This window comes from Panthera tigris, chromosome C2, assembly GCF_018350195.1.
Source record: "Panthera tigris isolate Pti1 chromosome C2, P.tigris_Pti1_mat1.1, whole genome shotgun sequence".
NCBI classification, from domain to species: domain Eukaryota; kingdom Metazoa; phylum Chordata; class Mammalia; order Carnivora; family Felidae; genus Panthera; species Panthera tigris.
Genome location: NC_056668.1, coordinates 147,346,567 through 147,360,699, shown reverse-complemented (window position 1 = coordinate 147,360,699; position 14,133 = coordinate 147,346,567). Strand labels below are relative to the sequence as shown.

The 14,133-nt window shown below is 55.0% G+C and overlaps 1 protein-coding gene across 11 annotated transcripts in view; it reads right to left on the bottom strand.

Annotated features, from left to right (window-relative positions):
- CCDC13 (coiled-coil domain containing 13) overlaps positions 1-14,133 on the bottom strand; it is a 53,915-nt gene that overhangs the window by 17,100 nt on the left and 22,682 nt on the right. For 10 of the 11 annotated variants that reach the window (XR_006222215.1, XM_042999190.1, XM_042999191.1 and 7 more), the window contains 5 exons: positions 10,131-10,247; positions 8,732-8,836; positions 6,451-6,612; positions 3,539-3,715; positions 1,735-1,941 (listed from right to left, as the gene is read on the bottom strand). Coding sequence is in view for 10 of the 11 variants with exons in the window: in XM_042999190.1 (XP_042855124.1) it covers positions 1,735-1,941; positions 3,539-3,715; positions 6,451-6,612; positions 8,732-8,836; positions 10,131-10,247 (768 nt within the window). In the remaining variant the exon portion in view is untranslated. The remainder of the gene's footprint in view (positions 1-1,734; positions 1,942-3,538; positions 3,716-6,450; positions 6,613-8,731; positions 8,837-10,130; positions 10,248-14,133) is intronic. The other variant, XM_042999199.1, reaches the window with a different exon arrangement.

Here is a 14,133-nt window from a genome sequence, read left to right as displayed (position 1 = left end):
ATTAGCTGATGACCTCTGAGGTAAGAATTGGTTCTCTGTTGTGTGCCTGGAGCCGGGACAGTGGTGGAGTGAAAATACTGGAATGTTCCCACATGCTCCTTGAGACTTCACTTCCCACTGGGAAGCGGGGTGAGGACTGAAAGGCAATGCCTCCACTCACGACCACACATACTCTGTCCCTAGGCCTTGGTCAACCCTGGGCTCCTTGCCTTCACCCTCAGGGGCTGCAACATTTTCTACCACAGCCACTTCTGAGGTCCCAGGCCACCCTGGCCTCTGCGGATGGACGGCTGTGAGACAAACCACCAAGCCCAGGCAACACCACACTGAGGCTGGGGCTGAGGGGCTCGTGGGCTCCCACACTTTTGATTGGACCTGGATCCCTGGGAACGAAAGGCAGGGCTGCTCTGTGACATGCCTTTGGCTGTCCCAGTCACCCTGGCTATGAGGCTTCTCTGCCACGGGGAGACTTGTGTGCCGTCATGGAATCCTTTTCCCCAGAGGCCACCAATTCCCCTCTCCTCTGAGCACCACCACCACAGGAAGGAGTCACAGACAGTCCCCGGTTCCACGGTGCCTGACCCCTAGCAGCCCAGGCTGTGCCAGCAAGGCATCCACCAAGGTACAACTCTAAGGAACCCCCTCATTAGGCAAGCACACTGGGGGCTCAGTCTTGTGCCAGACAAGGAGGTACCATGGTGTGTGCCCCCTCAAGAGGAGTTTAGAGGGGGAAACAGGAAGATGATCACAGGGTGATAAAGGTTTGGCCTGGGGGTGCCCGGGGAGTTAGGAGAGTGCCCAGGAAGGGCATGGAACACAGAATGTGGGCCTTGGGGCTCCCTGGAGAAGCTCATGACTGGGTAGGGCCTAAAAGCCGGGGACCACTGAACAGGCAGTGGTAGTGGGGGAGGAAAGGGAAGGCATATGCTTCAGGCATGTGCACAAGCCTGGAATGGGGACAAAGCAGGGCCACGTAAGGAGCTAAACGGTGGCCACATGGCCAGAGTGTGGGGGAAGGGAAGGGTGAAGAGAAGATTCAGGGGGTGCCTGGGTGGCTCAGTCTGTTAAGCGTCAGACTTCGGCTCAGGTCATGATCTCACGGCCCGTGAGCTCGAGCCCCACGTCAGGCTCTGTGCTGACAGCTCAGAGTCTGGAACGTGCTTTGGATTCTGTGTCTCCCTCTCTCTGCCCCTCCCCTGCTCATCCTCTGTGTCTCTCTTTCTCTCTCTCAAAAATAAACATTAAACAATTTTTTTTAAAAAAGAGAAGATGCAGGAGGGGGGTAGCAGCAATAGCTTATCACGTGGGGCCTCGCAAGTTGGATGGAGAGTGGCTTCCTTTCTGCCATCCTGCTGCCTGGAATGGGAATGTAAAGCCTGGCACTGTAGCTGCCATTCTGGATCATGAGGGTGAAGGCCACAGGTGGGAAGGGGGAGGGAGAGCTGGCAGGAACCTGGACCTTGGAGGATCGAGTGAGGCCAAGGGCGACGCGGAGCCCCAGACAGGTTTTAGGCAGAGAAGGGAGACCATCAGAGGAAGGAGAGGAAAGGTGTGTGAGAATGGGTGGGAAGCCAGAGGGAAGCAGAGGGCCAAAGTGGAGCCAGGTAGGGCATGGCGAGGCCTGAGGAAAGGCAGGTGGAAAGTGGCAGTTGCTGAGCTTTCTCTGGATGGTGGATGGACTTGCCAGGGGTTGGAAATGGATGACGGGCCGAGGCAGGCCAGCACCCTACTCACCTGCACACCCAATTGCCCAATCTCCAGCTCCAGCTGCTGCACCTTGGCCTCCCTCTCGGCCACCATGGCCCGCAGCTGGGCAACGAGGCTGCTGCTCCGCTGAGCCTCACTGTTGAGCTGCTGGTCCAGGCGGAGCTGGGATGCCCGTGTCTTTTCCTCCTGTAGACTCAGGCTGCCCAGGATCTCCTGCAGCTGCTTCAGCTGGTCCTGGGGGGGGCCAAGCAGGAGGGAAGATGACAGACGGGGTTAGCCATGACCCCTGGGCAAGGCGGGCAGGGAAGACCGCCCCCCTCACCCATTCCCTGCTCCTGCAGGAACCTGATAGTGGGATGCTCCCTGTTCCCTTGAGAAGAAGGAAAGGCACCTTCCTTGGCTGACTTCAGCGGGGCTCAACCAGGCAGGTGGGAACCATGGCCTTTTCCTGTCCTCAACTTCCTTCTCTGAGATTGGGCCAAGGACATCCAAGGGGCTCTCAGGACAACAGAAAGCAGCTCGGAGGGTGGCCCCTCAGCCAGTGTGGGAGATACTTGGGTAAAAAGAAACCCTATCCCCCTGCTGGGAGATAACCTTGAAGGTGGTACCTGCACCCCTCGCCAGGGATCCCTCAACACCTGACCAAGGCCCCGTCCCCTGCAGAGGCTCCCAGGAGACTACTAGGGTGGGGGCTTCACCCGAAGGCCATCAGAAAGGACAGGTCAGTGATGGGGAATGGGGAAAAGGGCCGCTGTCCTCAACTCAGAGTGGAGGAAACCGAGGCCCAGAGAGCCCAAGGGCACACTGCTCTGAACGGCAGGGCTGGGGCTTGTCTGCAGCTTGCCTCATGCCATCTGCAGTAACATATGGTGGCACACAGGGACCTCAGAGGACATCCAGCTCTACACCTTATTTTAAAACTGGGAGCTGAGGCTCAGAGAGGGGGTGCAACTGACCCAGGGTCACACAGCAAAGTGTCCATAGATGCGGGCCTAGAGCTCAGGTCTTCTGTGATCCACCTACCACCCCACCTGGTGAAGTTATTATGGACGAGGGTGGTGCCTAAGCAGCACCTGTGCCCCCACGCACCCTGGCCAAGCCAGGCATGACCACCTCAGGGGCCTGGGGCACAACTTGAGAGCCAAGAGACCAAAACCTCTGGGTGCCTCGGTCCCAGAGAGAAAAGACCAGGCTAGAGTCAGGAAAGCAGTGCGGCCTTGCTAATCAAGGAAGGCTTTATGGTCAGACCAACCTGGTTTGCACTCAGGGGTATAGTCCCGGAAGACTTTGCTAACTGGAATCTTAGTTTCCCCGTGTGGGAAATGGGATTATAATCTACGACCCTAGGGGCTGACTTGGCGGCCCACCATTATGAACCACGTGCACCCCGGGTGCCCAGAAGGGGAGGGGCTCTATGCTGCCACATGGATAAGAGTTTCTTGGCCCCCCGCTCAGTTGCCCCTCCCATTCCTCGTTGAAAAAACCACCCAGGGTGTAACATGCCATCTCCTTCCTCCCTGTCCATGTCTCCTTCTTTGGGCTCCACAGCTCCAGCGGCTGGGGCCAGCTCAGACACCACAGCCCGCACCAGCACCACGCAAAACGACCTGTCCACATGCTTGGGCAGCCTCTGCTGCTCCTGTCCCCGGGGCGTGACTTTGGGGCTGGGACCCACGTGGGGGCGATGGGCTTCCGGGTTACGCAGGTGGCATTCTGGGGCAAGAGAGGGCTCACTCTGGCTGCGGCTGGGTCATGGGTTTCTGGGCAGGGTGGGGGCCGTGTTTGAGGGACCTGGCCTGGCTCTTGCCGGGGCTGAGAGGCTGGGCCGTACCATGAGGGCGTCGATGAGCTCATCGTCATGCCTGCCCTTCTCCACCAGGGTCCCCATCTGACTCCTCAGCGTCTTCACTTCGCTTGATAGCACCTTGTTCCGGGACCTCATGCCCTCAAACTTCTTTTTCAGTTCTTCAAGCTCTCTCTGGAGGCCATCCCGCTCCCCCACAAGTTTCTGTAATCAGGAAGTACAGTCGTGGGCAGTGGGGCTGAATGGGACCTCGGCCACATCTGGTCCCTGGCTCTCGCTCACAGGTGAGGCCCAGAGCCGGTGCCCTGGCCCCCAGCCCTCGCCTCTCGGGGGTGTCAGGTGGGCCCAGAGCCTCCTGCCCTCGCCCTGGTGCGTGACAGATGTCGCTAATGGGTGACAGCACTCCTCCGTCAGCCCGAGAACACAGGTGTCCCGGCAGCTGCCCTGGCTCTGCCTGGGTCAGACAGGAGAGGAAACACTCGCCAGCTCTGGCTGTGTCTTCCAGAGAGCCTGGCTGCCCCCGCCTCTCACTCCCTGCTTGAGCTGAGGAAAGAGAAAAGCCATGCTTTAGTGAACAGCACCAAGCCCAGGGTTCAAACTGAAGTGGCTTCACCCCACCGAGAGCTGGATGAGCAGGTGTCGCCCCACTACATTGCCCCACTGGTCCGTGTGCGTCCGCCCGTCGGCCCAGACCGCGCCCCACTCGCATGAGCTACAAAGTGACAACTCAAGTGCTGCCCACGCCTTTGGAGTTTCCCCCCCTCCCCTCCCCTCCTCCCCCTCCCCTCCCCTCCCCTCCCCTCCCCTCTCAAACATTCCCTGCGGGCCTACTATGTATTTAACATTACTATAGGTGCTGGGGATACAGCAGAGAACAAAACAAAGTCTTTCTCCCGAAGGAGCTAACATCCTAGCTGGGGAGACAGATGTCAAATGGTGACAGAGTGCTTATTGAAAAGTGGGGAAGGGAAGAGGTGGGGGGCGGGGAGACAATGGCATGGTCCAGGAAGGCCTCTCTGAAAAGGTGGCATCTGAGCAGAGACTAGAGGAAATGAGGGTAAGAGCAAAGGTCCTGGGGCAGAACATGTGTGACTAGAGCACAGCGAGTGAGGGGACAGAGTCCAGATTAGATAAACCATCAGGAGCCGAGATTGCAACACTGAGGAGGGTTTGGGCATTAGGTGGCATAATCTGCTTTGGTCTTGAGAGTTAATTATCACTGGGAAGGTGTTTTCAGATCCCTGTGGATGTGATTTACAGAAATGACAAATAGTAGGAGATGAAGGGCCTCAGATCTTTGCAAGGAGGCAGCCACTGTTCACCTGTTGCTCTGCTGCCTCACCTCTAGCGGGCATCTGGCAGAGGAAGTGCACACGGGGAACAGATTCCTTCTACCCGCATCGTGGCTTGTGATTGGTTCAACAACTACAACATACTCTGCTCTGGGTGAATGTGTAAGTCTGAGCTAGGTGTACCTCCAACCCAACATTTTCAAATCTCAGCTCCCCATCTCCCTTGAATCTCCTCCCTGCCTCCTCTACCCACCTGTGACACTCACTGGAAGTCCTTCACGACCCTTCTGCTTCCCACCCCCATCCCGTCACTGAGCCCTGTGAAGTCGACCCTCAAATATTGCAGGTTGTCTGGCCTTTGGCTATAGTCTTACTGCCTTGGCTCAGGTCCTCAGTCATGTCTCAAGTGGATGACTGCTTCTGCCTCCCATACCTCCTCCAACCTAGCCCCCTATACCTGACCACATGACCTTCCCCAAATGCACAGCAGTCTGCGTCCCTCCACAACTTAAAACCCTCTGGTGGTTTTCCACCTCCTTCAAGATGAAAGCCTAACCCCCCGGCCGGCACACCAGGTCCGGGAGGACCTGGCCCTGCCTGCTTCTCCAGTCCCACTGTTCCCTCCTCACACCTGATGATCTAGGACGCTGGGGGTATGACGTAGCGATGGTCACAATGTTCCTAGCACAGGGCCTAGCCCAGAGTTGGCACTCATAAATGGAAGTCTCCTGATGGAAAGGTAAGGCCTCACTGTTAAGAAGCCCGTGGCCAGTGCCGAGGAGTGGGCCTGCCCAGCCTCCCAGCACCTGCTTCTTCCTTCCTCTACTTACTTTGAGAAAGCCCCGCTCGCCACTTTCACGCCCACTTTTGAGAGGCTGACTCATCTCTCAGACCCAGGGGAGGGGATCTATCTGAAGCTGGCCGGTCAAAGCATCCCGTACCATAACTGCCGTGACTGGCTCGGGGATGGGGACATGGCCTAAGCTAGCCGAGCGACATTTAATTCTGGGACTTTGTTGGAACTACTGGGGAGGAGAAGCCCTTTGTTTGTGGGGGATGGGCTGGAAGATAGAAACTAGGACTACCAGGAGTCCCCACAGGAGAGAATGAAGCTTGTCTGGAAAAAGTGGTGTTAAGACCAAGTCCCCAGATCCCCGGATCCATCTGTGCCTGAAGCTAGACCACCTCTAGACTGTTCATCTACATGGACCAATACATTCTTTGTCTCATAAGCCTGACAGAGTTTGGCTTCTGCCACTCCCAGCACAGCCAGTGAGATGCGTGTGGTGCTGGTCCCAGCTTGCCCACCTCCCCACAGCTTGGAGCTCTCCTCCGCTGAGCCCCACCTGATGCTGTCACTGGGTCGTCACTCTGGGCCGTGACATTCTCCTCTCGTTTTACAGTGACAATTTCAGGTCCAGAACAGCCAGGATGGGGCCACCTAAAGCTCATGAAATGGGCTGAGGGTGTCAAGCTGGATTGACAGGATGTGAGGAACATGCACTAAGGTGCCCCCAACCCCAGGTGTCTCCTGCCTGTAAGGGGTGACTCAGAACTCATGAACGCATGGGCCTCAGAGCCCTGCAGAGGTGGCCATGTTCTCCCGGTGCCACGTGCCCGACTAACCTCCTCCCTGGACATCATTACCTCCCAGCCCTCCTGTTTTTCCCTTTCCAGGCTGCGGATCCTCAGCAGGTTTTTCTCCTGTGCAGACAGCTTCCTTGGGTCTGGATAGACAGACGGCTCATCACTGGATGTTCCTGCAGACTGGCTCCGGGTCTGTCCCAACTGCTTCTCAAGCTCACGAACCTGAGAGCAGTAAACTAGTCATTCCACGGTGGGTCTGCACCCACAGACTCAACCACTCAGGGGCTGTCCTGCGGTGCAACAGGAAATCCCACTAGGGGAGGGTCTGATGGACGCAGAAACCCCATATGAGGGGCACTGAGGTGGGGGAGGAACCTGAGGCGGCATCTTGAGCAAAACAGGGGAGGACGCGACGGGGATTTAGTTGGACAATGAGAAAAATCACTCCATCCCTTAGAGGCTATTTGAGACCAAGAAGCAGCTGAGTGGCTCCAGGAACCTTGGAGAGAGAGGTTGGAGGATCTCAGTACAAGAAAGAACTCTCTAACAGACAGGTCACCCAAGACTTGGGAGGCCACGGGTTCCTGGCCACTTGCAGGAGATGTTGCAGAGGGAGGATGGCGTTTAAAAGCTGAGAGACCAGCTCAGATCCTCACTAACTGTGTGAATGTACACAACTTGCTTAACTTCTCTGAATCTCGCGTCCCTCATCTGTGAAATGGGCCTAAGGGTACACCCCGTATAAAGTTATAAGGATTCAGTATCCTGAACTTGTCTGAGCCTGGGAACCCCCAAGATGCTCCTTAGGATGACAAATCTTAGGGCCTACTCCAGACCAACAAGTCAGAACTCCAGGGGAAGGACCTGGGGACCTGCATTTTAAATGAGTGCTATGGGTGATTTTTAGGATTAGGCAACTTTGAGAAACCCCAAGTTGGCCTGGGTGGGCCACAGCTCACAGTCCAGCACTCATAGGCTCTTGGCCAGTGGCAGGTAGAGGTCACCCCACAGAATGGTGGCTTTGTTGCATTGGAGTTGAAGTGAATAATGCCTCGGGTCCTTCTAACCCTGATTTCCACGTTGATACATAAATGATGGAACACAGTTGGGTAAACCTATGCTGGGGCAAAACTGACTAGGATTCCACAGCATGCTTTTGAAAGCACACATTAGCGCCCTCGTGTGGCAATGTGTGGTAATTCCAGTTAAGCATTAGAGAACACAGTATGAAACTTTTAATCGTTTATTTATGCAGCTTAACAATGGTAACGACAAACGTGCTGAGTGCTTATTACAGCCAGGCACTGTGCTGGGTGCTTTACAAATGTTATTTCATTTAATCCACAACACCGTCCGTTTTACAGGTGAGGAGACAGAGGTCCAGAGCGACGAAGTGATTTACCCAAGGTCACTGAACCTATAGATCAGCAACTGAAGGCAGACTCAAACTGGGGTCTTTTGAACCCCAAGGCCACACATTGATCATTAATTACAGTGTTTTGGAGACTTTCCCCACCTTCGTATTGGCTTCAAGGATCCCCATGAGGCCCTGAGGACAAAAGCCACCCAGGAACTGTGAACTTGAAAGTCCCTGGGGATGCAGGCCATGTGCTTGGCAAATAGTGGAAGTTACACACCTACTCCTGTGTTTTTTGGTTTGAAGGCAAAAAAGGAAAATAGCCACAGCTAACCTTTGTGCAGTGTTTCTTCCACGCCAGGCACTGTGTTGGTCATTTTACACATATAGACTCATTCAGTCCTCCCAACAAGCCTGTGGGGTGGCTCCTATCCTTATCCACAGGATACAGATGAGGAAACCAAGGCACAGAGACAAGAATGAACTTGCCCAAGGCCATTACAGCTGGTGACTCAAGAGCTGGGATTTGAAGCCAAGCCAGCCTGGCTCTGGAGCCACAGCTCTTAGCCTCCAAAATATTTAGAACATAAAGAGGGGGGTAAGGCTAAGTCTTTACTGGGTAACTGAAACTTTCAAAAGTCCTCAAGCATCTGGACAAAACTGGAAAAAGCCTGCAAGGATAACAGTCACGCAAATTTACATGAACTAGGGAAGAAAATATGCCTAGGGTAAAATAAATCAAAGGTTTTGGCATTTGTTAAGCGCCAGTGCCTGGCACATGGTAAGTGTTATATAAATGCCTGTTCGTTAAATAACAAATTAAAATCAGGCTGGTGGGGGAGAATGGAAGACGACGCAGCCCTGCAAGCATGCTCTGTAGTGCCTCAAGGCCTTTTTAGGGTTCTGTGCCTCTAATGTGGGTCAGCGTCAGCCTTTCTGGGGCATTTTGAGCCCTCTGTTCGGGCCCAGAGGAAGCGCACTCACCTTGCTTTGCAGAACGAGAATTTGTTGAGCCCGACCCCTCCAGGTCCCAGGAGAGGACAGGAGCTGCTGGACATTCACATCTTCCCCAACCTCACTGGTCAAAACCTGAAAAAGGCAGGCCCTTCGAGTGAGGCCAAGAGAGAGGGCCCCACAAGAGCCCTAATACTGCTGCCCTACTAAGAAGCAGTGCAGGGTGCACGGGGCTCCCAGAGGGCCTGGCCCCAGCCTACACACCTTCCTACTAAGGAGCAGTGCAAGGGTGCATGGGGCTCCCAGAGGGCCTGGCCCCCGCCTACACACCTTCCTCCTGCCTCGCAGGCCAGCTGGCCATGTTCTCAGAGCCGCTGTCCCTGGGAAAGCAGGAATCCCACCGGCCCCAGCATTTCCTGGTGATGCTTACAGCCGACAAGGGACTGCCAACAATGCCCAGAGGCGGCCCTCTCTGCTCTTGACATATTCCGGGATGAGTGAACTGCAAAGTTGACCAAAATCTGCTTCCTCAATTTGTTCACCTGTCAGTGAGAACTGAGATCATTCTGCATAGATACAGGAAGTACATGGCCACAGGGCCTTGACCTCTGTAAGAAGCCACCGACGAGGGGCCGTGTCTGAGCACAGCAAGGAGGAGGGCTACCGAACGTCAGTTGGGGGTGTTTGGTTCCAGAAGGGCCCAACATTGTAGCTGTTGAACGGTGGTGTGCAGGCCCTACCTCAAGGCTTTGAGGTGGACACAAAACACTCCAGCTGGTGCCCAGAGCCCCTCTGAAGCCTGTCACGGGAACCCAATCTAGCGCACCCGGTCTCCGGCGCTTGTTTCCACAATAGAACACTGTTTTGGAAATCTTGGCTAGTCTGAGTGGTTCCAGCAGAGAAGACAAATGCCAGAGAATTCACTATGTAAATAAAAATAAATAATGAACCAGCTGGGCCTGCATCCCAAGTCTGAGTATTTTTCTTTGAAAGGGGCCTTTAATACACAAACAACCTATTCATATTCTAATATCACAGACAGCAGAGGGCAGGAGGCAAGTCTTGGCAGGCTTCCAAGTCCAAGGTGGCTTATTAAGGAGAGACCCGGGATCTACTAGGGTGCACGTAGCATAAGGAAAGTCTGTAGCACTTTCCCTGGGTAGAAGGCACTGTCCTTCTCTGTCCAGGGCAGGGAGAGCACCACGAGGGCACCACGAGGGCCCCTCAGGCAGCCAGCAACCCCACTCACCAATGGTCAATATCAAGGGCCGACAGAAGGAAGTTACTGGACCTGGAACCTGACCCAGAGCAAGCAGCATGATGCTCATGGGGCCAAGCACTTGCTGCCCCTGAATGGAACCCATTGTCCTGGCCATGCTCTTCCCAATCCCAGCCATACAGGAAGACCTGACTGCTGGCTCTGAAATACCTTCTGGGCCATCCGGAGCTCTTGCTTCACAGACTGGATCTGGTTGCGGAGTTCACTCATCTTCAGGTTTGTGGCTGCCAGCCTGTCCTGCAAGACCTTCACCTCTGGGGTCTCCGGCTAGTTGGGAAGGACAGAGGGGAGAGTAGTCACTTGTTGCCTAACAGTAGCAATGATCACAGCCTCCATTCAGCCAGGTGTGTGCCAGGCACCGTGCTGGGTGCTCAACGTGGAGCAACTCACGTAATCCCCGCGCACCCCTGTGAGGCAGCTTCTATTGTCAGGTGCACAGGCAGAGGATGCTGAAGTGGCCGGGGAGACCCGGTTGGGGAAGGTGGAGCGTGGACGTGGATCCTGGCAACCCAACTCAGGGCACCAAGCCCTTTGCTCAGAGTACTGCACGTCCACGGACACAGGCGGTGACCACAGGAGGGGGGAGCCCCTGGAGGAAGCCCGCAGGCCGCACACCTCCCAGACACCCCCTAGGTGTGGGCACTCTCTGCTGTGCTCCGAAGACTGGCATTGCAGCGAAACCGTCTCCACTCAGAATAAGGAGGGGACTAGTTCATGCACAGAAGGCAACCTCAACTTGGCAGGGGGACGGTGACCATCCTAACTCGGGGCCTCCTTCCCCCGGAACCATCAGCTTGGGCCTGGGGCTCCCTTTCCTGGCAATGAACTCACTAAACAGAAATAAGGACCCAGTTTGACGCCCAAAGACTCCATTTCTGTGGCTTGCAGAACTGCAGCAACCACGAAAACTGCCTGCTGGAACTCTCAGCAATGTATTTTCTTTATTGTTTTTAGTAATGTTTGATTTAAACCATTTGGATGTAAATTTTTCTCAAATGTGTTGTCCAGGGGCACCTGGGTGGCTCAGTCGGTTGAGTGCCCACTTCGGCCCAGGTCATGATCTCGCGGTTTGTGGGTTCGGGCCCTGCCTCAGGCTCTGTGCTGACAGCTCAGAGCCTAGAGCCTGCTTCAGATTCTGTCTCCCTCTCTCTCTCTCTGCCCCTTCCCGGCTTGCACTATTTCTCTCTCTCTCTCTCTCTCTCTCTCTCTCTCTCTCTCTCTCAAACATTAAAAAAAATTATTAAAAAAATGTGCTGCCCATTTCTCTGTCTTCAGTATAAGTTTCTGAGACTCAAAAAAGTTTGGCATTAAAGGGATTCCATGGTCAGCCCATCCAAACCCCTTCCATAAGTAGTGAAAATGAGGCCCAGAGTGGGGGAGTAACTTGCTCAAGGGCACGAAGCCGACTGGGTTTGACACAAGTCAGCTTAGAAGCAGCCTGGTCCCTCCCCTGCACTAGCTGATTCTCCCACTTGAAGCTGTTTCTGGCGCCCACGCATCACCAGTGGGCTGGAAGTCCCATCGGGCAGTGATGCCAAGACCATCTGCTCTTGCCCCAAAGACCAGGTGAGCTGGACTTCTGGGAAGCAGGGCGGGGGCTGCAGTGGACTTCTGATCTTTCCTCAGCAGCCACACACAAAAGCTCCTGTGAACACTAGCATGGAAGGCAGAGCCACACAGGTTGGGTCTGGGAAGTTCCCTGGACCCCAGAGCTTCTGGACAGCCCAGGTGAAAACCACTGGTGAAGGAAACAGGAATTGGACACACAGCCCGAGAAGTCTGGCCTCATCTGGTTTCCTCGTTTGCGGAATGGGTATAAAAATACTTCTTTGTCCTGCTTCTTCACAGCTCCACCATGAGGCTAAACAGAGTAACAAATGTGAACAGAGAATAAACCGGGAACTTACACAGAACGCAAACGTATCTTTAAAAAAACTGTGTGTGTGTGTGTGTGTGTGTGTGTGTGTGTGTGTCCTTCCCCCTGTCTGGCTACTTGCCATCCCTTCTCACTGCTATTGGGTGCTTGTTTTCTCCCTGCTCGTGTGCTGTTTTACATCTGCCCCAGGCTGGCAAGTGACCCCTGCCTGTCAGGTCTTGGGTGCCATGACCCCCACTGGCCCTGGTGGTGGTGCAGGAGCTCTATTTAGGAGTGTCCCACGTGATGGCTGTGACCCTGCTCAGAGCATGGAAAGAGTACACATCCTGGACCCAGATCTAGAGCCCAGGCAATGACAGACACCCCTCCCCAAGCCTGATTTCCTCATCTGTAAAATAGGGCTAAACAACACCAGCCTCCAGGGTGCCATGAGTGTCGATAGGATAATGCACGTAAAGGATGCTTTCTGGGGCAGATTCTGACAGAGAGCAGTGTGAGGGCTGGGGGCCTAGCCTGGCTTGAGGGGGCAGCTGGCAAAGGGGGCTGAGGGCTAGATAGTGTCCTAGTGAGGGCTGGGCCCGCATGCATAACAGCCTTCACCCCTCTGCTCTGCCAAGTCCCCCAGCCCTCTCCTCCTGGACAGCTGCACCCCCGCCCCCTGCCATTTCAGAGCTACTTCAGCCCAGAGTGAAATTCCACAGGCTTTGTGGGGGACTTGAGTATGGGTATAAGCCTCCCATTCCCTGGGCTATTTTCTTTGAGGGAATAACTGAAATGTAGTCTGAGGGGCACAGACAATGCCAATGTTGCTCACGGCACAGCCCCTTGAAGCCCCATGCTGACTGTGCCAAGTGGAGACAAGGCATTCAGCTCCACTCTGAATGTGATTTGGCACACGGGGGCCAGAATGAGGAGTGAGCACGCAGGCCTCTGGAGTGTGGTTCAGGCAGGGGCTGCCCCAAACAGTCCAGTGAGGGGGGTGTTGCTTTTGTCGTCTCTCTGATCAGAGGTACCCTGGAAAGCACAGGCTACTGCTGAGCTGAGGCTTGCGGCCCACCACCCACTCTTGTATCAGAAGCCCGCAAGGCTCCCCTCGGCCACGGAGCGAAGCTGAAATTCCTGCTCCAGCTGCCAGTCAAGGCCTCCCTCCGTGGGTGACCCCACGCTAGCCTTGTTTGGCTGACATTCCCCTTTCCCCTCTCGGGCTGTGGGCTGCAGCCAGACGTTGTCCAGCCGACACCCAGCTAGCAAACAGAACAGGTTCTCAGACTCTCAGCCTCGGATTGCACAGCTCCTGCTGGAGGGCCCTCCTCTATCCTCCTTCTCCAGCAAGGCCCACCTCGGGAACTTTCCTCCAGCCCACCTCCTAGCTGCCTCGCATGGTGTGTTCTCTTTGTGAACTCTGAGCCCCTGGGACTCTTTCTGAAGGCCCTGTCCCCCTCCTTCCTTCAATATGGCTGCTCATCTCCCCTCTTGGGCTCCCCTGTGGACAGAGGCCGTATCTTTGATTCCCTGTGTCACAGGGCTCAACAAGTGACCGATCAAGCAGTCCTTCATCAGTGGCAGACTAGTCAGGGACATGGAAGTGCTCAGTGTTCTGGATAAAGCAGGAGCAGCTGAACAGTGTCCCTTGGGGCCAGGAAAGGCCCTATAAGCACAGCCCCTGCCAAGGGCAGAGCCCTCCCACCAATGAGACAGGTTTATACAAGACTAGCCTTCACTCTACTAGGTTCTACTCCTGGAACCTAGGGCCCTATCACTATACACTGAGGGCTTAATTCTCCTCAAGAAAGGCATGAGGTGGCTTTACTCTGCATTGTAGGCAAAAGGGAGGTGAGACTAGAAAAGGAACACTGAACAGGGAGTCCTAAGGCTTGGCTCCCTGTATCTCCAACTGGTCTGGCTTCCCAAGAAAATCCCCTGGAGAGGCCTTCTGGGTTGTTCTTGAGACTCTGATGCTATTTATTATCTGCCTTGGGCTCCATGCTCCCCCCTGGTAACCCACAGGGTCAGACTGCCTTCCTTTCATGGGCCTGCAATTTCCGTTTCTTGGGTTTCATGCCCTACACACTGGTTGAGCAAAATGGAATCTGAGGGACAAGCCGCCATTCCCAATAGTCACTTTTACTTTGTACAAAGGGAAGACTTCTCACAATATGAAATGTCCCCCCCCACCAACACACAGGGCTGGGCACTAGTGAGCTCCCTGTCCCTGGGGTAAGATAGAGGCTGGATGTCTCCCCAGTGAGAATGCTGTAGAGGACACAGCTGGGCTGA